The sequence below is a fragment of the Anomalospiza imberbis genome, chromosome 22 (genome assembly GCF_031753505.1).
Source record: "Anomalospiza imberbis isolate Cuckoo-Finch-1a 21T00152 chromosome 22, ASM3175350v1, whole genome shotgun sequence".
Lineage (NCBI taxonomy): Eukaryota > Metazoa > Chordata > Aves > Passeriformes > Viduidae > Anomalospiza > Anomalospiza imberbis.
The window spans coordinates 8,441,506-8,463,977 of record NC_089702.1 but is presented as its reverse complement, the minus strand read 5'-3'; the positions used below and the strand labels follow the sequence as shown (position 1 = coordinate 8,463,977).

Genomic DNA, 22,472 nt, shown 5'->3' with positions numbered 1-22,472 from the left:
GGGCGGTCACTGTGCCCCCCCCGGGGGACCCTGCCCTGACACCGGGTGCATTTGTGCCACGGATGAACTGGGGGTGCGGAGGGGAGGAGTGGCCGTGATTTAGGGGGTGGGCGGGTTTGGGGGGGGGGGTGTGATGGGTGGGGGGGGTCCTGTTGTCCCTGGAGCCATTCGTGCTGCCCCCGGCCCGGGGGGGGGTCTCTCTCTCATAATGAGATGTCACGGAGTCGTTCGGCCTCTTTGTGCCCCCCCTTTTACCAATAAACCGAGGTCACCCCGGGCTGTGTCTGTGTCCCCCCCGTCCCGGGGTCTTCATTCCTCCCACCCCCCCCCCGCCCCCCAAAATTGCGGGGGAAGGGGCGGGGTCGTGGGCGCGGCAGCCAATCAGAATCAGGGCGGGGCCAGGGGCTCGCCCAGCCTCGGCCAATGGGAGCGCGGGGGGCGGGGAACGCGGAGCCCCCGGCCGGACCGGGAACCACCGGGACCCCCGGCCGGACCGGGACCACCGGGACCCCCCGGCCGGACCGGGACCACCGGGACCGCCACAGCCCTCGGGACAGCGCTGCCACCGGGACCCCCGCAAGGACCGGGACCACCGGGACCCCCGCACGGACCGGGACCAGCGGGACCGCCACAGCCCTCGGGGACAGCGCTGCCACCGGGACCCCCGGCCGGACCGGGACCACCGGGACCGCCACAGCCCTCGGGGACAGCGCTGCCACCGGGACCCCCCACACGGACCGGGACCGCCACAGCCCCTCGGGGACAGCGCTGCCACCGGGACCCCCCGCAAGGACCGGGACCGCCACAGCCCTCGGGGACAGCGCTGCCACCGGGACCCCCGCACGGACCGGGACCACCGGGACCGCCACAGCCCTCGGGGACAGCGCTGCCACCGGGACCCCCGCACGGACCGGGACCACCGGGACCGCCACAGCCCCTCGGGGACAGCGCTGCCGACGGGACCCACGGAGCCCCCGGGACCCCCAGATCCGCTGGCACTCGCGGGACCCAGCAGGGCCCCCAAACCAACCAGGATCCAAGCACCGACAGGGACCGTGGGACCCCGGGCTGGGCCGGGACCCCCGACCCTCGGCACCAGGTGAGGCCACAGCCGGCACCCCCCGTTCCACAACTCCGCCCCGTCCCCACCCACCTCGCCCCCACTGTGCCCCCCACCACACGGGGCTGAGGACAATGAGGACAATCCAGGGGTCGGGGGGGGGGAAGTTACCCGCTGTCCCCCCCTAACTGAAAGCAGAGGTTCAGCGTCACCCACCCTTGCGACCCCTGGATCTGGGGTGCCTGGCATGGGGTGCCAGCCTCTCTCGGGGTCCTGTCCCCCACCTCCCGCGGGCTCTACCCCAGGGCTGCCCCAGCCGGTGGCAGTGGGCAGATCAAGCTGCAGCGGCTGAAGGGTGACGGGGGGAGTCCCCAGTGACCCCCACATTCACAAGCCAGGCGGCCCCATGCTGCTCCTGGGCCTGCAGAGCAACGCGGCTCTCCTTCCACGGGGGCATCTTGGTGGGCTTCATCACCACCTTCCTCCTCCTGCACGGCCTCCTGCTGCCCCAACCTGTGCCTGGCCCCCAGCTGGGACCCCCGGGTGGCCGATGGCCCCCCCGGGACCCCCCTCATCCCCCGTGCTCTACGGCGTGGCCCCGCCGGACGCTGCAGGTGGGCGCTGCTGCCAGGGCGGGTGGCACTGGGTGGGGACACGGGGGGCTCTGGTGGGGTGGGCTGGCAGGAGAACGCGGGGGGGCCTCACTCCCTCTGCTCCATTCCCTGGGGACGGTGACCCCCGCCCTGACAGTGGCGGCGTGGGGACATCGAGGTCTGTGCTCCGTGCTCCCTTCTCCCGCAGGCGAGGACGCGGGGGTGGCGCGGGGGCTGTTCCACAGGGTGTGGGTGCTGTGCTGGGTGATGACGGCACCCCAAAACCTGGAGAACAAGGCCCGGGCACTGCAACGTGGCCCGGTTCGTCAGCTCCGAGCCCGCCCCGCTCTTCCCGGGCCCTGGGGCTGGCCGAGGGCCGGGGGCAGCTCCACCGCAAAAACCGTGCGGGCTCTCCAGTACGCGCCCCCGGCACCTCCGCGCCCGCGGCTCCTCGGTGTCTCAGGGCTGACGACGACAACCTTCGTGGTGCTGGACAACCTGCGCTGGCTGCTGGCCGCCCACCCGCCCCAGCTTCCAGCCCTCCATGAGAGCGGGGCTGGCTAGTGCTCAGCCGGGGGCCCCTGGGCCCGCGTGGCCACCGCCTTCTGCCGCGGCTCCCGCGGCCCACACCGGCCCCCGAGGGGGACGTGGCGCTGGGGCAGTGCCTGGAGCGGCTGGGGGTGGCCGTGGGGCATTCACGGGACACGTGGGGCCGGTTCCAACCCCCTCCCGCCCGAGATCCCCCTCACCCGCCGCTTCGCCCGGGGCTTCTGGTACCGGCGTTACTGCCGGTACCCCCGTCGTGGAGGTGGGTCACAGCCCAGGGCGTCCTGTCACTGTCCAGCCTGTGTAGGAGCAGCTGGTGGGGTGGTTGTGGCCCCCCCACAAGTGGCTGTGCACCCCCATGCACAGCCAGAAACCCCCCACGTGTATCCTCAGTAGCCCCACAGGTGGCCACTGTCTCCCTGCGAGTGGCCGCAGCTCTCCTGGGGTGGCATCCTTCCAACCACGGACCCCCTTGGGTGGCTGTGGTGCCCCCACTGCCCATGGCCATGGCCCCCCCCCCCCCCCCCCAGCATGTCCCTGCCCACCTCCTATGGCCGTGACAACCCTCGAGGTGCAGCCACGTGTCACCCCCGTGCCTGGCTGCCATGTCTTGCCAACACGGCCATGGGGGGCCATGGCATCGCCCCCCAAATCCCCGTCAGGTCCCCGGCCATGGCCAGGATGTCCCTACACTGTGGCTGTGCACCCTCTGCGTGTGCCAGCGTGTCCCCCCTCACACGTGGCCACAGGCCCCCCATGTGTGACCACAGTGGCCTTGGTCTTCCCAGCACAGCTGTGATCCCCCTCCCATGGCCATGGTCCCCAAAACGTTCCCCCCCACAAATCCAGCCGTGGGTGTCCCCCCTGTCACCAGGGTCCCCTCCATGAGCCTGTGGGCTCTGTGCTGGTGGTGCCCCCACCCTGCTCAGCGAGCCCCGGGCAGAGGCTCTGGTGACCAGGGACAACCTCCAGGCCCCCTTCCCCACCGCTCCCCCCGTGGCACCAACGGGGCGGGGGGCCCTGGGTGCCTGGTGCCACCCCCCAGCGCCCCCCTGTCCCCCCAGGGCCCGCAGTGCTGCTCAGAGCTGGCCGTGCCCGGGGAGGAGATGGTCAAGTACCGGACCAGCGCCTGCGCCCCTACGGCTACAGGTCCCGCTGCGGCCCCCCGAGCCCCCCCGCGCCCCCCAACGCCACCTGGAGCCCCACGGTCCCCAGCGCCACCCGGGTCCCCGGGGGAGGCGCCCCCACCGCCCCGTTCCTGCTGGCGCCCCAAATGCCCTGAGCCCTCCCCGTGTCCTGCGCCCACCCCAACCCCCTTCCCCGCCCTAATTAGCAGCTGTTAATGAGCTTTGGCGGGATTGGACGGCCCTGAAGCGGGGGTGCCGGGAGCGGACACTGCGGGACGGCCCCGGGGCTTTGGGGGGACCCGGGAGGGACCGGAGCTGTTTAAGCAGGACACGGAGCTGGGGAAGGTGGGGAGGGTCCCATCGAGGGGGGCTGTGGGTGATGGGACCCTGACAGGACCTCAGGGCGGGGGACAGTGCCAGGCCCCTCTGTGGGGACCGTCCCCTCCTGTCCCTTCCCTCCGTGTCCGAGGTGGGTCGTGCCCCCGCTCTCCGTGTGGCCGTGCTGGCCCCCATTTGTGGCCATGTCCCCCCCTCAAGGTGTCCCTCCATGGTGACAGTGGCCCCCCCAGGTCCGCGTTGTCCCCCGTGTTGCCCCCCTTCCCTTCACGGACCCCGCGTGGCCGTGACACTGTGGCACCCCCCCCCCCCAACAGGCTTTGCCCCCCGGTTCCCTGGGGCCCCCCAGGTGATCGCCCCAGCCCCTGGGGGCGGCCAGCGGCACAGAGGGGGAATTTTGGGGGTCGGGAGCAGTGGAGAGGGGACAGTGCCCCCCGAGCTGGGGGGGTGAAAGAGGCTCCGTTTTTGGGGGTCCTTACAGCGGGGTGCGCACGGGGGGAGCCGCCCCTCATTCCTGCCCTGGGGACCCCAAATACCCTGAACTCCCCCCCGCGTCTCCCGCGCACCCCAAGAGGACCCTCGTGGCCCTAATTAGCGGCTATTAATGAGCTTTGCGGGGATATGATGGCCTTGATCCGGGGGGTGCGGGGGGAGCAAAGCGGGGCTGAGGGTTTGGGGGGGGCTGGGGGTGCCCGGGGGTCTCAGATGGGACACAGAGCTGGGGGGGGGTCCCACTGTCAGGCTGGGGGGGTCTGTGGGTGGTGGGAACCCCACGGTGGGGGGAGAGAGGGGGACAGAAGGACACGATCTGAGCTGGGGACAAGGATGGACCCTGCAGGTGTGCGGGCCGCTGAGCTGGTGGCAGTGGAGGGACAGAGGGGCTGGGGGGATTGGGCTGGGGACAACCTCCGGACGGTGATGGGGGCAGGGGCTGGAGGCGAGGAGGGGACAGAGAGGGTGGGGGTTGCTCAGGAATGGGAGCAGGCACAAGACGGGATGGCCGATTTTGGTACCCGTGTCCCTGACCCGCTCCCTGTCCCCGCACAACCCCCCCGACCCCCGCCGCGTGTCCCCTCCCCATCTCCGGACAGCGGACGGCGCTGTCCAGCGGCTGCAGCCGGGCGGTGCTGGCCACGCCCCACACGGGGGACACACCCCCCCTAAGCTCCGCCCACACATCAAACACCGCCCATTGCTCTCGCCGGCTTAGCCCCACCCACCTCATTTGCATTACAACCACGCCTAGCGATTAACCCCGCCCATTGGTGGTGTAGTGTGGTGTTAGCCACGCCCCCCTTATTTCCCACATGAGCGTCTCGCCCAACTCACACGCCCCTATCAGGCCACGCCCATCTCATTACTATTCAAACCCCACCCCCAGAGCGGATGACCACACCCACTGCGGTGCTGTCCTGCCCCAAGCCCCGCCTCCCCGCCGCTCGGTGCCGGTCAGCGCGGGGGAGCCGGTGACCGCCGGGGCACGGGCCGGAGCTGCGGCCCCTCCCCGGTGTCCCTCGGTGTCCCCCACCCATGTTTCCCAGTGCCCTCCAGTGCTTCCAGTGCCCCGGGCACTCCCCCAGTGCCCCGCTGTGCCCTCCAGTGCCCCCCCAGCCGGGCACAGAGGCCAGACCCCGGCCACCCCCAACCGCCCGGCCACCACCCTGTGACACCCCGCTTGTCCCCACCGTCACCCATCCCCTGTCACTGTGTGACCCCTCTCCCCGTGATGCCTCTACCTCGTGTCATTCCCGCCCCAAAGTGCCACCCTGTGTCACCCACCCCGTGTGTCCCCGCCTCCGTGCCACCCACCCCCCGTGTGACGGTGTCACTCAGCCCGCCATGCCCTCAGCCCCCCGTGTCACCCACCCTCCGTGCCACCAGCGCCCTGCACGCCAGTGTCCCCTGTGCCACTCCGTGCCCCCTGTGCCATGTCCCCTGTGCCACTCTCGTGTCCCCTGTGCCACTCCCTGCCCCTGTGCCACTCCATGTCCCCTGTGCCACTCCCTGCCCCCTGTGCCATGTCCCCTGTGCCACTCCATGTCCCCTGTGCCACTCCCTGCCCCCTGTGCCATGTCCCCTGTGCCACTTCCCTGCCCCCTGTGCCACTCCCTGCCCCCTGTGCCACTCCATGTCCCTTGTGCCACTCCCTGCCCCCTGTGCCACTCCATGTCCCCCTGTGCCACTCCGTGCCCCCTGTGCCATGTCCCCTGTGCCACTCCATGTCCCCTGTGCCACTCCGTGCCCCCTGTGCCATGTCCCCTGTGCCACTCCATGTCCCCTGTGCCACTCCCTGCCCCCTGTGCCATGTCCCCTGTGCCACTTCCGTGTCCCCTTGTGCCACTCCCTGCCCCCTGTGCCACTCCACGTCCCCTGTGCCACTCCCTGCCCCCTGTGCCCTCCATGTCCCTCTGCCATGTCCCCTGTGCCCCTCTGTGCCCCCTGTGCCCTCCGTGTCCCCCTGTGCCCTCCGTGTCCCCCGTGCCGCTCTGTGTCCCCTGTGCCATGTCACCTGTGCCCCTCCGTGCCCCCTGTGCCCTCCGTGTCCCCCGTGCCGCTCTGTGTCCCCTGTGCCACTCCCTGCCCCCTGTGCCCTCCATGTCCCCTGTGCCATGTCCCCTGTGCCCTCCATGTCCCCTGTGCCCTCCATGTTCCCCTGTGCCATGTCCCCTGTGCCCCTCCGTGTCCCCCGTGCCCTTCCGTGTCCCCCGTGCCGCTCTGTGTCCCCTGTGCTCCTCCGTGCCCCCTGTGCCCTCCATGTCCCCCGTGCCACCCCTGTGCCCCCCCGTGCCCCCCATGCCCCCGCGGGAAGGACGAGCCGGGTCACAGCACCAGTGTCCGACATTGTCACGTACTTACAGTCACACCCGAGAGATGAAAACGCTGTAACACGGCCCGGACCCCCGGGCGGCCCCCGGGCCTGGGCCCCCCCCGACCGACCCTTCCCGCCCCCCCCGGCCACACCCCGGGGTCCCTGGCTCGGCCCCGCCGGCCCCACCGGGGCGTGTGTCGGGGGCGTCACAGCTGGGGCGCGCCCCCTACATTCATGGGGGGGTCCCGGGAGGGGGACGCGGCGGCCCCCCCAGGCCGGCGGGAGGGGGTCGGGGGTCCCGCCGGCGGTGCCCCCCCGCGGGGGGAGGGGCTGGCTCTATCCTATCGCTAAACAAAGCAATAAATTAACGGGGATCCCGAGGGGACGCCGAGAAACGGGGGGCGGGGGGAGGTCGGGCCGCGGGGGGGGGGGTGTCAGGTCACGGAAGGGGGGAGGGGGCGTACAAAAGGTTGTTGTAGAAAAGGAGGGGCGTCGGGGTCTGCTCTGCTCCTGCCACCGAGCCGGGGCTGTGCCAGGGCGTGGGGGGGGCACGGCCGGGGGAGGACACGGGAGAGGGTCAGAGGTGGGGGCAAGGCGAGGGTGACTTGGGGAGGGGGTCGCGGCTGGGGAGGTGACAAGGGGAGGGGGACACAGCACGCGGGAACAGGGGTAGGACAGGGTGATGTTGAGCAGGGGGCAATGGGGGGGTGAGGGTGACATGGGCGGGGGTGACAGGGACAGGGGATGGCATGGGCAAGGAGAGACATGGGTAGGGGTTACCCCGTCTTCAGTACCCCGACCCCAGCGGTGCCCACCCACGCTGGGGCACAATACCCCGGGGAGGGGACAGGAAGGTGGCAGTGGCAGTGGCAGTGGCATCACCGTGACCCCTGGCATGGGGGTCCCCGGCACGGAGAAGGGGACAGGACCAGCGGAGACCCCGACATGGAAAGGATAATAAATAGAGCATCAAAAGTACAAACCGTGGGCAAGGGGCGACCCCGGGGGTGGCACCGGGATGACCCCAGCCGCGGGCACGCGCACACCCGGGGGCACCGGGGGGCTCCGGGCCCCTCAGGGCTATACGAGGGGCAGACCGGGGCTCGCAGGGGCCCACGCTGGTGCAGCTGCTGCTGCGGCGGCGGGGCCCGGGGGTCGGGGGGCCGCCGGGGGTCGGAGGGCCAGGGGTTGGGGGGCTGCCGGGGGTCGGGGGGCTGCCGGGCCCCTCGCCGGGGCAGCCGTGCTGCAGCAGGATGTCGGCGCACATCGCGGCTGCCGGCGCGGCGGGCGTAGAACATCGCGGTGCGGCCGTGGCCATCCCGGGCCCGCACATCGGCCCCGTACTGCGGGCACAGGCCACGCGTCACCCACCCGGCGTCCCCGTGGCCGTGGTGTGACCCCAGGGATGGGTCACATCCCCCATGTCCCCCCCTGGGTGTCTTGGCACATCCCAGGATTGCACGGATGCTTCACATCCCCCATGGTCATGCCATTGTCCCCATGACCACACCGTGTCCCCCATGGACTGTGACATCTGTCCTCTGGCCACGTCACAGGTCCCCAAGACCACCCTGCAGCACCACAACCCCACAGCCACCTCACTGTCCCCACAACCCCATGATCTTCCCCCTGGCTGTGCTGTGATCCCCAAGCCCACTCCAGCTGCCCATGAACACCTTGTACCCCCCATGACCACACCATGTGCCACCCCATGCTCCTCATGGCCACGTCACTTGCCTCCTGGCCATGCCATGGTTCCCAAAGCCACCCCCATCCCTCATGACCACATCACGTCCCTGATGACCACCCCATGGTCCCCATGACCACAACCGCATCCCCCACACCCATGTCACTGTCCCCACAACCATGTCATCTCCCTCGTGGCCGTGCCACAGCACCCGTGATGACCCCACATCCCCCACAGCCACCCCAAGACCCCTGCCCCACGTACCCACACCAGCAGCTGGGTGACCACCACCTGGGCGGTGTCGCAGGCCAGGTGCAGCGCCGTGCGCCGCTCCGCGTCCGCCATGGGCACGTTGAGCTGCTCCTTGTGGCTGTGGGCCAGCAGCAGCAGCACCGTGGGCAGGTCCTGCTCGCGCACGGCCCCCAGCAGCCGCTCGGCCAGCGGGGCCTCGCCCACCGGCAGCGGCGCCAGGAACAGCCGCTGCTCGTACTTGGCACGAATCCACGATTCCCTCTCCTCCCTGAGCACGGGGGAACAGGAACACAGGGGACATGGGGTGTCAGGGACAGCAGGGTGGCACCATGGGGACACAGAGGCGCAATTCCTGCTCCTCCCTGGGCATGTGGCACTGCCACGATGGGAGGACACAGCGGGGGCAGGGACAAGGGGGAGCACCTGGTGGTGTGGCACTGGGCACACAAAGGTGTCAGGGGCACATAGTGGCACCACAGGGACAGGGAGAGTGAAAACAGGGGGGACACGTGAGGGCCAGGGTCAGAGGGTGGCAGCAGGGTGGCACGGGAGGTGGGGACACAGGGGTGTCAGGAAGTGCAGGGGTGTCAGTGTGGCATTGCTGGATCGTGGGGTCACAAGGGACAGGGTGGTGGGGTCACGAGAGCACTGGGGACGTGGGGTGGCACGGCAATGACCTGAGGATAAGGGGCATCAGAGTCCATGGGACAACACAGCAGTGACACACAGGGTGGGGACACAGGGCATCCGGGATGGCAGAGTGGCATCACGGTGGCATAGAGGACAGGGAAATGCAGTGGCATCAAGGATGGCAGGGTGGCATCATGGTGGCATAGAGGACAGGGACATGTGGTGGCATCAGGGATAGCAGGGTGGCATCAGGGATGGCAGGGTGGCATCGCAGTGGCATAGGGGACATGTGGTGACAGAGGGGGGGACACAGGGGCGGGCCCGGGGGCACCCACCGGGAGGACTCGTGGGTGGGCTTGCAGCGGCCGCGCGGGTTCTGCTCCCAGATGCTGTTGGCGGTGGCGTTGCCGATGGCGGTGAGCACCAGGGTCAGCTCCCGCGGCCAATCGTCCAGGTCCAGCGAGCGCACGCGCGACACGTGCGTGCCCAGGTTGCGGTGGATGCCCGAGCACTCGATGCAGATCAGGGCGCCCAGGTTCAGGCTGGCCCACGTGGGGTCTGCGGGATGAGCGGGGGGCGTGACTGGGGTGGTGGGTGAGCTGTGGCACCCCCGGGGTCCCCATGGTACGGACACAGTGAGACCCCTGGCGTGGCACGTGGGTGCGGTGATCCACGGCACGGTGCGGCTCATGGCACCACGTGGCATCGTGTCACCCATGGCATCACGTGTCCCACGGCATTGTGTGACCCTGGCACGGTGTGGCCCATGGCACCGTGTGGCCCGTGCCATCCCTTGTGTGGCCCCTGGCACCGTGTGGCCTATGCCATCCATTGTGTGGCCCATGGCACCGTGTGGCCCGTGCCATCCATCGTGTGGCCCATGGCACCGTGTGGCCCGTGCCATCCATCGTGTGGCCCATGGCATCACCTGGCATATGGCAACACATGGCCCAGGACATCCTGTGACCCACGGCATCATGTCACCCATGGCATCACCCATGGCATCACCCACGGCATCACGTGTCCCACGGCATTGTGTGGCTTATGGCATTGTGTGACCCTGGCACGGTGTGGCCCATGGCACCGTGTGGCCTGTGCCATCCATCGTGTGGCCCATGGCACCATGTCACATGTGGCACCACACGGCCCACGGCCCTCCCTCGCCCCATTTGCCAGGTGGCCCATGGCCAGTGGCACAATCTCACCCCGTGGCATCACCACCTGGATTCAGGGCTCTGCAGGGCCCGTGGCACCACTGTCCCATGCACCGATGTCCCCCCATGTCCCACGCCCTCCCGTGTCCCCCGCTGTCCCCCGTGCCCCCGGGGACTCACTGGGTGCCCCGCAGTCCACGCAGAGCGAGTTCCCGCGGGCGTTGCGGATGGCCTGGATGGCCACGGCCTCGCTCTGGCTGTCCATGCGCGCCTGGAGGGACACGGGGGTGAGAGGGGCAGGGGGGCGGCACGGGGACCCTGCCAGCCCCCCGCCAAGGTCCCACCTTGTTCTTGCTGCTCTCGCAGCACTGCAGGCTGGCCAGGATCTGGCTCTCGATGGCCTGCACCCACGCGTCGCGCTCCTCGAAGCTGCTGGCCTCGAAGTGCCACGTCTGCCCCGTGCTTGACACGATCAGAAACTCAAAGTTCTCTTCCTCTGCGGGACCAGAGACCCCCGGGGGGGCGGTGGGATGGGGGGTCCTCCACCCACGGTGGGCTGGACTGGCCCAGCACCCACTCCAGCCCCCCACATCCACCCCTGGCACCCAAATTCTGCCCGACCCCCCTCCCCAGTGGTCCCCACCCCTGCTGGGGTGTGTGCTAGCAGCAGGCAAGGGGGGCACAGCCACATGCACGGGAGGCACCGCTCACGCCACGTTACCTGTTTTATAAATATTTCTTAAACTACCAAAACTTTTTAATTTCCACATTTTGCGCTTGGCTGCGGAGGGTCCGGGCAGCAGGAGTAGAGAGAGGAAACGGGGACAGAGTCAGGGGGGCCCACGAAGCCCTGGGGATGGTGCAGAAGGTGGCAGGCAGTGGCAGAGCGAGGGGGATGCGTGGACAGCGTGGCTGAGCATGGACGGGGGGTGAAGGGCAGCATCACCCCAGATCTCCCGGAATTCTGGGGTGTCATTGCCGTGGAGGATGGTGGCCTTGTCCCCACAGTGCTGTGGGTGACTGGGGCTGGGGACACATGGCTGTGGCACCCACCTTCTGCCTGCCCACCCGAGCCCTCGGTCTTGGACGGCGTCGTCAGCTTCTTCCGCCGGTGCTTCTTCCTGTCCACCAGCGGCGACGGCGGAGGGTCCCTGCTGGACACGGCCTCGAAGGACAACGGGGACTCTGCCAAGAGACCACACGTGGGGCGCTGGGGGCACCATGGACACCGGGGGTCACCAGGCTCCTGAGCGCCAGGGAGCTCACCAGGACCACTGAGGCCACCAGGGTCACCAAGTCTATCAGAACCACTCAGGTCAGGGCTATCAGGGCCACCAAGTCCTCTGGGCTCAGCAGTATCACTTGGGCCACCAGGGCCACTGGACTCACTGGGGTCACCAGGGTCAGAAGTCCCCCAGAAGTGCTGGGCATACTGGGGTCCTCAGAGCTCACCAGGGTCCCTGATCTCACTGCAATCACCAGGACCTACCCCCAAGGCCACCAAGTTAATTGGTCATACCAAAATCCCTGGGGCCACCAGGGTCACAAGAGCCTCTTGGCTCACCAGAGTCATGAGGGTCACCAGGGCCACTGGGCTCACCAGGCTCACCAGGTTCATTGTGGCTTCTGGGACTCCCAGGTCCGCATGCTTGCCAGGGCCAGCAGTTTCACTGTGGCCACCGGCACCACCAAAGGGCCACCTGGTCCCTGGGCTTGCCAAGTCCACCAGGGTTATTGTGGTCACCAAGTCAGCAAGGGCCACCTGGTCCCTGAGCTCACCAGGACCACGAGGTTTACCGTGGCCTCCAGAGCCATCAGAACCACCAGGGCCACCAAGGGCCACCAGATCCCTGAGCTTCTCAGGAGTCACCATGCTCAGTGGGGCCACCATGGGCAAGTCCCTGTGGGTGGCCCGGGAGGCGCCCATGTCCCTGCTGGTGCTGGTGTCACTCACCTGAGGCGAGCTTGGCGCCGGAGGCGGAGGCGCAGCGCTGCAGGGACCCCTTGCCCACCACCTTCAGCCCTGGCTCGGGGGGGAGGCTCAGCCCCACAGAGGGGACACCGGCTGCAAGGGGGAGGGACGGTGTCACAGTGGTCCCCGTGGTGTCCCCCCACCCCCTGGTGCCCCTGGCGCTCACCGCCCGGCTCAGGGTCCCGCAGCAGCCCGTTGATGCTGGCCGAGGGGCCGCAGGCAGAGATGGCGCGTGGCGGGCGCTTCCCGGGCACCTTGACCGTGGTGCGGAGCAGGTCCATCTCCTTCCCGTGGGTGCTGTGGATGTAGTCCTGGGGGGACACTGTGGGTGACACTGGGCTCTCCCACCCTTTGGGGACCACAGGGGGACGGGGACACTCACGTTGATGCTGGGGTGGTAGAAGAGGAGGCCGTTGCTGGACAGGGTCACGTATTTCTTCTTCCACTCCTTGTTCAGGGAGTTGCCGCTGCGCTTCAGCAGGAAGCTCTGGGGACAGGGAACAGTGAGGGGACAGAGGGAACACTGGGACCTAACCACATCCTTCTGCCACCGCCACCACCCACCTGCTTGATGGGGATGGCACGGCCACTGCCGGCCACCTCGCCTCGGCTGTCCAGGCTGCGCTTCTCAGAGTCGCTGCCACGGCGCGTCTGTGGGCACGGGGACAGGGACAGGGGGTGGCAGTCGTGGCACAGCTGGGGACACTGGCATGCCCACATGTCCCCCACTGCTGGAGCCTGGTGGTGGGGACATTGGGGTGCCACAGACCCCACCACTGCAGCTCCATGGTGGGAACGCCCTGGGTGCCCACGTGTCCCTCAGTGCCACCATCACCACCATGTCAAGGGGGCACCATGGATGCCATGTGTCCCCACCACCCTGCTAGAGGACACAGCAGAAGCCCCCTGGTGGAGACATCCTGGGTGCCCTGCGTGTCCCCCATCTCCACACTGGATGCCCACATGTCCCTCAGTGCCACCACCACCATGCCAAGGGGACAACTGGGATGCCATGTGCCCCTCAGTGTCACCACCCCGCCAGGGGACACCTGCGGTGCCATATGTCCCTTGCTGCCACCACCCTATCAGGATGACGTTCTGGGTAACAATGTCAAGGGGACACCCAGGATGTCACATCCCCCCATGTCACCAGCACCATGCCAGGGGAACAGCCGGGGTGCCACGTGCCCCCCGGTGCCACCCCGGCAGGGCCCCCGGCACTCACGGCGAAGAGGCTGGTGCGGCGCTTGGCCCCGCGGTGCAGCGAGCTGGGGGTCCCCAGCGGGGCCGGGGTCTCGCTGCGCAGCTCCCGGTGGCTCACGTTGGGGGTGGACGGCAGTGAGGAGGAGTAGTCGCTGGTGTGGCCGCCGTTGCTGGTCTGGGGGGACACGGGGTCAGCCTGGGCTGTGGCTGGGGGCCAGGGCAGGGGGCTGGGGGTTACCTGGCTGGGGTGGACGCCCCCCACGGGGGTGGAGGCGGCCGAGTGGCTCGGGGAGCTGGGCAGGGACTTGCAGGACGCCATCAGCTGCTGCTGCTTCTTCAGCGCCACGGCCTTCTGGGCCACTGCAGGGACCCTGAGTCAGGAGGGCTGGACCCCAACCTGCCCAGCCACCGGCCTGGATACCCACACCTGGACATGGTCCCGACCCTCATCCCACCTGGACACTGTCCCCATCCCACCTGAACATTGTCCTCATCCCACCTGGACACTGTCCCCATCCCACCTGGATGTGGCCCCCATCCCACATGGGGTGGACATGATCCTTGACCTACCCAGCCGTGGGTCCACCCCACAGTCCCCTGCATTACCCTGTCCACTGTCTCCATCCCACCTGGACAGAGTCCTTGTCTCATCTAGACACGGCCCTGTGCCATCTGGCCACCACTCCCCTCAACCCAGATGTGATCCCACACTGGCCACCATCCCTGTCTGACCAGGTCACTACGTCCATTCCACCCTGGCCATCGTCCCCATCCCACCTGGCCATGGTCCCCATCACACACTGGTCACTGTCCCCATCACCCCATGCCACCAGCCCCCTCCCACCCTCTCCCCACCCCCCAGAGGATGGTCACCCACCCTCGGTGAAGACCCGGTCCACGTTGAGGCCGTAGGTGGCGCAGGTCTCGTAGTAGAGGCAGCGCCGCATGACCTCGCAGAGCGCCCGGGCGCGCGCGTCCTCCACCACCCGCGGGCTGGACGAGCTGATCTTGTCTGGGGAATCAGGGGGTCAGCTGGGGGTGCCCTGTCCTGCTCCCAGCCCCACAGATCCCCCCGTGTCCCTGGCTCACCCTGGGTGCCCACCAGCGCCAGGGCCACGTCGCTGGTACCACGGAGGTCGCTGAGCAGCGCGTGCAGCTGCGTCACCTCCTCGAAGCTGCTCTCACTCTCCAGGCTGAAGACGAAGATGATGGCGTCCGCCCAGCTGGCAAACTGGGGGGCCACGGGCGGGGGTCAGGGCTCGGCTCTGGCCGACGTGGCCCCCCCGGCCCCCGGTCCCCTCGTACCTGTGCGTCCGGGGCGCCGGCCTCCTCCCGGATGAGCAGGAGGTGGCTCTGGCCATCAACCGTCACCTCACGCTTGAACTGGCCACCTGCAGCAGGGGAGGGGAGGGGAAGGGAAGGGAGGGACCCTGCAGGGATGCTTCACCCACATGGATGGAACCTCCCATGGCCATGCCCAGCACCATGTGTGACCAGAACTTTGACCCCAAAAGTCCCACAGCCATGCCCAGCACCATAACCTTGCCCATTCTGTGGCCATGTCCATCCCCTTCACCATCTCCAGACCTGTCCATGCCCAGCATCATGACCTTGTCCATTCCATGACCGTGTCCATCCCGTGGTCATGCCCAGCCCCACCACATGTCCATCCCAAGCCCAGCTCCGTGGATATGTCCACTCCTCCATCTCCATCCCCATGGCCACTCCAACACTGAACCCATTCCCATGACATGCCCATGGTCACTGTCCATCCCATGCCCATGATCGTGTCGATCCCATGCCCATGGTCACATCCATCCCATGCCCATGGTCACATCCATCCCATGCCCATGGTCACGTCCATCCCATGACCATGGTCTTGTTTATCCCATGCCCATGGTCACATCCATCCCATGCCCATGGTCACGTCCATCCCATGTCCATGGTCACATCCATCCCATGCCCATGGTCACGTCCTTCCCATGCCCATGGTCACGTCCATCCCATGTCCATGGTCACATCCATCCCATGCCCATGGTCACGTCCTTCCCATGCCCATGATCACGTCCATCCCATGCCCATGGTCACGTCCATCCCATGCCCATGGTCACGTCCATCCATGCCCATGCTTGTGTCCATCCCATGCCCATGTCCTCCTGATGACCACTCACTCTCGGTGGGCTCCAAGCCCACGTAGGAGCCAGTGAGGAACCGATGGACGAGCGCCGACTTCCCGCTCTTGCTGCTGCCCAGGACCCCCTGGGTGGGCAGAGGGGATGTCAGGATGGCTGAGGACAAGGTCCTCAGGGGACATGGGGACATGGGGACACGGGGACATGGGGACACAGCACCCACCAGGCGGATCTCAGGGATAGAGCGGCCCAGGGTCCACTCCTGGCTGTTGACCAAGGCCTCTGCGGACGGAGATGGGTGAGACAGAGCCCAGGAACCCCGGGCAACCCCCAGCAGCCCCTGGCACCCCCAGGAGCCCCAATCCCCGGGGGGCCCCCACCCTGCAGCGCAGCAGCAGCTTCCTGCGTGGGCGGCCACCAGCTGTCACCCAGCAACGGCACCGGGCCCGCGGGGGCGGCGGCAGGACGTGGAGATGCCACGTGGCAGGGACGGGGACGTGGCAGCACGAGGCGTCGTGTGCCAAGGCACGAGGGCGCAGAGGGCATGGCGACACGGTGGGCACGGGGATGGAGCGCTGTGGGAGAACACGGCGTGGCACAGGGACACGACGGGAACGGTGACGGGCACCAGGACACCGTGCGGCACAAGGACGTGGTGTGGCATGAGGACACAATGGATTCCAGGATGTGACAGCCACGAGGGCACAGCGTGGCATCAGGACATGGTGTGGCATGGGGACACAGTGGGAAGCAGGCCACAGTGGGAGCCATCAGGCCATGGCAGGCACTGGGACACAGGATGTGGCATGAGGACACGACAGGCACCAGGACACGGCATGGCGGGAGGATGCGGGGTGGCACAAGGACACCACGGATTCCAGCACATGATGGGCATGAGGACACGACGCCAGCGGTGCACGACAACCTCAGGCCTGAGGATGCAGCATGGCGTGAGCACAAGGTGTGGCACAGGGACACGATGGACGCCAGGACACGGCGTGGCAGCGAGGCACAAGGACATGGTGTGGCACAAGGACGAGGCATGGCACGAGGGACATGGCACGCAGCATGGCACTGGGACATGGTGTGGCACGAGGACAGGACATGACACGCAGACACGGCGCGGCACACGACGGGCACAAGGCTGCGGTGGCAGCCCGTGTGGCACACAAGGACACGGCGTGGCACAAGCACCTGGCGTGGCACGAGGACGTGCCCTGTGCCCCACCCCATCTCCTACCTGGCATCCCCAGCCTCTCTGGGCAGTGGTGGCACCACAAAGGGGGAACTTGAGGCAGGACACAGCCAGAGGGTCCCCCCTTTTCTGTGCCTCAGTTTCTGCCACCAGCACTGAGACGGGTCCGTGCCACGCGCGCACGCCAGCCGGGAAGGGGTTAACGCTGCTGCCTGTCACCCCTCACACTGTCACCGAGCTGCCACCCCCGGCCCTGCAGGTGCTGCCCACGCACCCCGTGGTGCCAAGGTGCGTGCAGGCAGACAGAGGGATGCCGGGGGGGACAGAAGGACACGGGGGGGCCGTGGGGCGGCCAGACAGATGGGGGACAGGATGCACGGGTGTGACGCACGGATGGAGGCGAGGACAGACGGATGGATGGCGGGACGGAACAACGGAGGTGGGGGTCGCGCCTGACCCCTGTGGAGTTCCCCCAGTGGGGAAACCGAGGCACAGGATCCCCACCATGGGGATCCCCAGCACCGGCCCCCGCCGAAGCGGACACCTCGCATCGCCCCCAAGGCACAAACACGGCCCAGCCCAGCCCGGGGGTCACTGCCCCCCCGTGCCCCCCCGTACCCCCCCGTGCCCCCCACCCCACAGCCACGGGGAGCAGACGGGTCCTGCTGCCCCACACGGCACCCGGGGGTCCGAGCGCCTCCTCCGCCCTCCAGGGAAACTGAGGCACAACACCACGGCCACAGCGGGCACCGGTACACCTGCCCCAGGTCTCCGAGGGGCGTGGGGACACCGAGCCACGGCCGGGGCGACCCCCGGGCTCCCGCGGGCCGGTACTCACTGTGGGGGGTGGCAGTGGCCGGGTCGGCGCCGGGGGGAGACCAGGGGGGCGCGGGGTGGGTGGGGGTCGCCGCAGGGCTCTTGGTGAAGATGCCGCTGATGAACTTGAGCATCTTTCGGTCGCGGGTGGAGGCGCGACCCCCCTCGCGTCCCCGCTTCAGCCCGGTCTCGGGGGCCGGGGCGGGGACCAGAGCCCCCGGCTGCAGGTCGCTGTAGTCCAGGGTCTTGCTCTTGCCCTTGCTGGGGGACAGCCGGGCCCGAGGGGGCCCCTCGCTCTTGCCCCCCGCCTTGGGGCGCCCCTTTCCCTCGCCCTCGGGCCACGAGAGGCGGCTGCCGGCCGGTTTGGTGGGGGCTTTGGCCGCCCGGGGGTCGGGGGTCCCGCGGGTCCCCCCGCCGCTCGCCGCTTTGGGGGGTTTGGGACCGGCCAGGCGGAGGCGGCGGGCGCCGGCGGAGGGGTGCGGGGAGGCTGTGGGGGGGTCCAGGGGCGGCGGGGGGGCCCTGCCTCCCTCGGGGGGGCCCTCGGGGCCCCCCCAGGTGGCCTGGCTCAGCAGCGGGCGGCGGGGGGTCGCGGCGGGCTGGGGGATGTCCAGGGCGGCCAGACCCCGCTCCCCCGGCCCCTCCAAGGTGCCCTTGGCCCCACGGGGGTCGGGTTTGGGGGGCAAGGCCGGGAGCGGGGGGGGGCAGCAGCGCCGGGTCGGGTTTGGGGGGCACGGCGGGGGGCTGGGGGGGCAACAGCGCCGGGTCGGGTTTGCGGGGCACCGCCGGGGGCGGGGGGGGCAACAGCGCCGGGTCGGGTTTGGGGGGCACCGCCGGGGGCGGGGGAGGCAGCATGGCCGGGTCGGGTTTGGGGGGCACGGCGGGGGGCGAGGCGGGCGAGCGGGGGCGGGGGGCGTCGGGGCCGGGGGGGCCGGGACCGGCCGTACTTATCCGGAGCGCGTCCTGCCGCTGGAAGAGCCGCTCGGGCCGCCGGGCTCGGCCGGGCTCGGGGGTGCGGGGGGCAGCCGCGGCCCCCCCGGGGCCAGGGGCTCCATCGCCACCCCCCCCCGCCTCCTCCGCCTCCCCCGCGGCGCCCACCGACTCGAGCTTGACCAGCGTGAGCGAGATGAGGTAGGTGGTCCTGCGCTGGAGGCCGGTGGTCCTGCTCATGGGTGCGGGCAGGGCCCCCCCGGGGCGCCCCCCCGGCCCCCCTCGATCCCCGCGCGGCGCCGCGGCCGCCGGTGCCGGTGATGCTCCGGTCCCACCCCCGGCCCTGCCTCCCCGAAGCCTTCGCCGCTCGCCCGCCCCCGGAGGGGTTGGAACCGCCGCCGCCCCCCCCACGAAATACAAGCACCCCCCCGCCAGCCGCCGGGATCGGGGCCACCCCCCCGCCTCACCCCCCACCCCGGGTTAGCGGCCGGGGGGCATCGCGGGGGAACCCCCCGAGCCCTGAGCGGGGGGGGAGGGGAGGGGTTGGGAGCTTTTGGGGGCGGGGGAGGATCGGAGGGGGGTCAGGGCGGGGGGAGGGGGTTATGGGGATCTGGGGGTCCGGGGGGGGGGAGGGAAGGGGGGGGTTACAGGTGCGGGGGGTTGGGAGGGGAGCTGGGGCGTGAGGGACACGGGGTGGGGGGAGCGGGGGGGGCAAAGGGGGCGGTGATGGGGAGGGGGTGCGGGGGCTACGGGGAAGGGGGAAATGGAGGGATGGGGGGTTATGCGGCCGGGGGGGTCATGCCCGGGACCCCCCGGGACCGGGGCTCACGGCACCGCCCCGACGGGCTCGTCCTTGGCAGCTGCGGCGGCGGCGGCGCGGGTGGTGGCCGGGGCCCGCCGGGGGGGGCCCTGAGCGGCCGGTGGGGGCCGGGGCCCGGCGGGGGGGGCCCTGAGCGGCCGGGGGCGGCCGGGGCCGCCGCTCTCCGCCATGCGCCGCTCCCAGGGCCGGGCTGGGGCGGGGGCGGGCGGCGGCCCCGCCGCTACCGGGCAGGCGCGAGCGCTCCCGGGCGCCTCCCCGACCCCCCGGCTCCGGCTCCGGCACCTGCTGGGCTGCCGGTAGCCCCCCACCCCGATACCCCCCTCCATCCATCCATCCATCCATCCATCCATCCATCCATCCCGCTGCTCCCCGCACTCCTAAATCCCCTCCCTCCCCTTCCCGGGGCAGCAATGCTGGGTCGGGAGGGGGCCCGCGGGGGGGGGGCTGGGGGGGCTGGGGGCAGCTTTGGGGCTTTTCGGGGGGCCTTGCGGGGCTCGGGGCAGGCTGATCCACCCCTTTTCTGGCATTTTTAGCAGCGGCGCAGCATCCCTGCGCATCCCGTTACCACGGCAACCGCGGGGATGGCGCTGGGACCAGCCGTGGACCCCCCGTGTCACCCTCGTCACTCCCGTGTCACCCTCGTGGAGCCCGCGTGGACCCGGGCCAGGTGCCACGGCCACTGGTGTCCCCCGCCCCAGTGTGACCCCCCCGGCTCTGCGTGTCACAGCCTGGGAGGGACACGGGGCTCGGGGCACGGCGGGACCCCTCGGCCCCCTCTACCCCCACGGAGGTCGGGTGGGGGTCCCAGCCCTGTGGGGTCCTCTGTGCCCCCCACGCGCGGGGTCCCCAGGACGTGGCACCGCTCCAGGCAGGGGGAGCCACCCCCGCAGTGTCCCTGCTGCCACCCCAGGGCTGTGGCCGTGGGGCTGACTCTGTCCGGGCCTGGTGGGGGATCTGCTCGCAGCACCCCGTGGGGACAGTGCTACCCCCTCCAGTGCCCCCTTGTCCCTTCCAGTGCCCCCCGGCTGTCCCCAAGCAAGGGGCCACGCCTCCCCATGGCTCAGATGTCCCACGCTGCGGCGGGAGGGGGACGACACGGGGACGCGGAGGGTCCGACCCTGCCGCCAGAACATCCCTGTCCCCATCTCTGTCCCCGTCCCTGTCCCCAAAGCTGCTGCGGCCCCAGGGTGGGAGTGGGGGGGTTAAACAGGGGCGGGAGCACTCAGCACCCCGGGGGTGGGAGCGGGCTCAGGGCACGAGCTGGGGGGGGCTGTGCCCCCTCCAGCGCTCTGTGGGTACCACAGCGGGCGCTTGGCAACGCGGCATCCCCCGGCTTCCCGTTGCCATGGCAACCGCGCGGGAGATGTCGGAGGCGGGGGGGGAGGGCACAAGGATGTGGGGGCCCGGTACGGGCAGGGGGCGGCAATGGAGCCCCTCCCCAAGTGACGTCACCGGACACCCCCGCGTGGGTCGGGGGAATTGGGGAGAGGAGACCCCAAACCCCGTGCAGCCCCCCCCCCAGCAGGGCCCCCCCTCATACCAGCAACAAGTATCCCCCCCTTTAGGCCCCCCCAGCATCAGAGCCCCCCACGCAGCAGTTTCCCCCCTCCCCTCCACCAGCAGCCCCTCTGATCCCTCCAGCAGGGACCCCCAATCCCACCAGGGCCCCCTGGCAGGTGCGCCCCCCCCGCCCCCCTCCCGCAGACGCAGGGAGGAAGTGGCCCCATTTCCCACAGCGCAGGAGCCGGAAACCACCCCAGGGCTCTGGCACGGAAATGGGGGGGCCCCCACCCCCAGCGGGGCCTGCACCCCCCGTGCCCCTCAGATGGGTGCCCATGGGGGGCTGGCACTGCCAAGCCCCCACTGCAGCACCCGGGGGGCATCAGCCCCGGGGGGGACAAGGAGTGGGGGACCCTGCTGGACGGGGGGGAGGGACTCCCTGAGCTGGGACAGGACCCCCTGTGTGGCCGTGGGCACCAGCAGAGGCCAGCACCAGTGTGGGGCTGGGGGGGACACCAGTGTCACATCCATCCATCCATCCATCCATCCATCATCCATCCATCCATCCATCCATCCATCCATCCATCATCCCTCCATCATCCATCCATCCATCCATCCATCCCTCCATCCATCCATCATCCATCCATCCCTCCATCCATCCCTCCATCCATCCCTCCATCATCCATCCATCCATCCATCCCTCCATTATCCATCCATCCATCACCCATCCCTCCATCCATCCATCATCCATCCATCCCTCCATCATCCATCCATCCATCCATCATCCATTCATCCATCATCCATCCATCCCTCCATCCATCCATCCATCCATCCATCCATCCATCCCTCCATCCCTCCCTCCATCCCTCCCTCCATCCCTCCCTCCATCCATCCATCCATCCCTCCATCCATCCCTCCATCCATCCCTCCATCCATCATCCATCATCCATCCATCCATCCATCATCCATCCATCCATCCATCCATCCATCCCTCCATCCATCCATCCATCCATCCATCATCCATCCATCCATCCGTCCCTCCATCCATCCCCTTGTTCCTCCACCCATCTGGCCACGCCTCATCCCTCCACCCATCCACATATCCACTCCTCCACCCACAGGATGTCTGTCCACCTGTCCATCCACCTGTCCTTCCGCTGTCCATGCCTCCTGTCCACCTGCCTGTGCCCCCCCAGTGTCCCCCGTGCCACCCGGTGTCCCCCAGCCCCGGTGCCCCCCTCCCCCCGTACCTCGGAGGGCCCTGAGGGTGCTGCCCAGGCTCCCGCGCAGCCGGGGCTCGGGCACGGTCTCCACGAGCCGCACCAGCCGGTTCAGGTGGCCCTTGGCCCCCTCGTGCCGGGCCACCTCGGCCCGGATGGCGGCCAGAACCTCGCGCCGCTCCCGGGGGGCCCCCATGGCATCCCCCGGCCCCCGCTCGGCCCCCCGGCCTCCGCCGCGCCGCTCGCTTCCTGCCGGAGCCGCGGCGTCACCCGCGGGGACACGTCACGGCCCACGCGGGGCTGGGAACGGCGGCGGGGCCTGGCCCCAGCGCGCCGGGACACGCCGGGACACGCCGGGACACGCCGGGGCACGGGCACGGCCCGGCACGCCCCAACGCGCCAGCCCGGGCCGCCACACCACGGGCACGCCACGGGCATGCCAGCGACATGGCAGGGGGACGGCGGCACAGGGGACACGCAGCTGCGGGGACAG

The 22,472-nt window shown here is 69.7% G+C and overlaps 2 protein-coding genes and 1 pseudogene across 2 annotated transcripts; 2 read left to right on the top strand and 1 right to left on the bottom strand.

Annotated features, from left to right (window-relative positions):
* Positions 1–165: 165 nt before the first annotated feature.
* LOC137487111 (glycoprotein-N-acetylgalactosamine 3-beta-galactosyltransferase 1-A-like) lies at positions 166–3,481 on the top strand (annotated as a pseudogene).
* Positions 3,482–7,210: 3,729 nt separating this feature from the next.
* Positions 7,211–22,194, bottom strand: AGAP2 (ArfGAP with GTPase domain, ankyrin repeat and PH domain 2). Its single transcript, XM_068212663.1, is given in 20 exon segments — positions 7,211–7,735; positions 7,737–7,814; positions 8,423–8,678; positions 9,376–9,598; positions 10,375–10,465; positions 10,539–10,690; positions 10,916–10,975; positions 11,248–11,379; positions 12,149–12,259; positions 12,333–12,477; positions 12,549–12,653; positions 12,731–12,817; positions 13,392–13,544; positions 13,608–13,729; positions 14,247–14,381; positions 14,459–14,600; positions 14,675–14,760; positions 15,541–15,628; positions 15,725–15,783; positions 22,010–22,194. Coding segments are annotated over 20 exon segments (2,868 nt in total). The 5' UTR covers positions 22,176–22,194; the 3' UTR covers positions 7,211–7,258.
* LOC137487058 (splicing factor 3A subunit 2-like) lies at positions 19,111–21,804 on the top strand (the record flags this gene model as incomplete). The annotated part of the gene is made up of 2 exons (XM_068212704.1): positions 19,111–19,791; positions 21,240–21,804. Coding segments are annotated over exons 1-2 (1,191 nt in total), but the record flags the coding sequence as incomplete, so codon positions are not given.
* Positions 22,195–22,472: the final 278 nt, after the last annotated feature.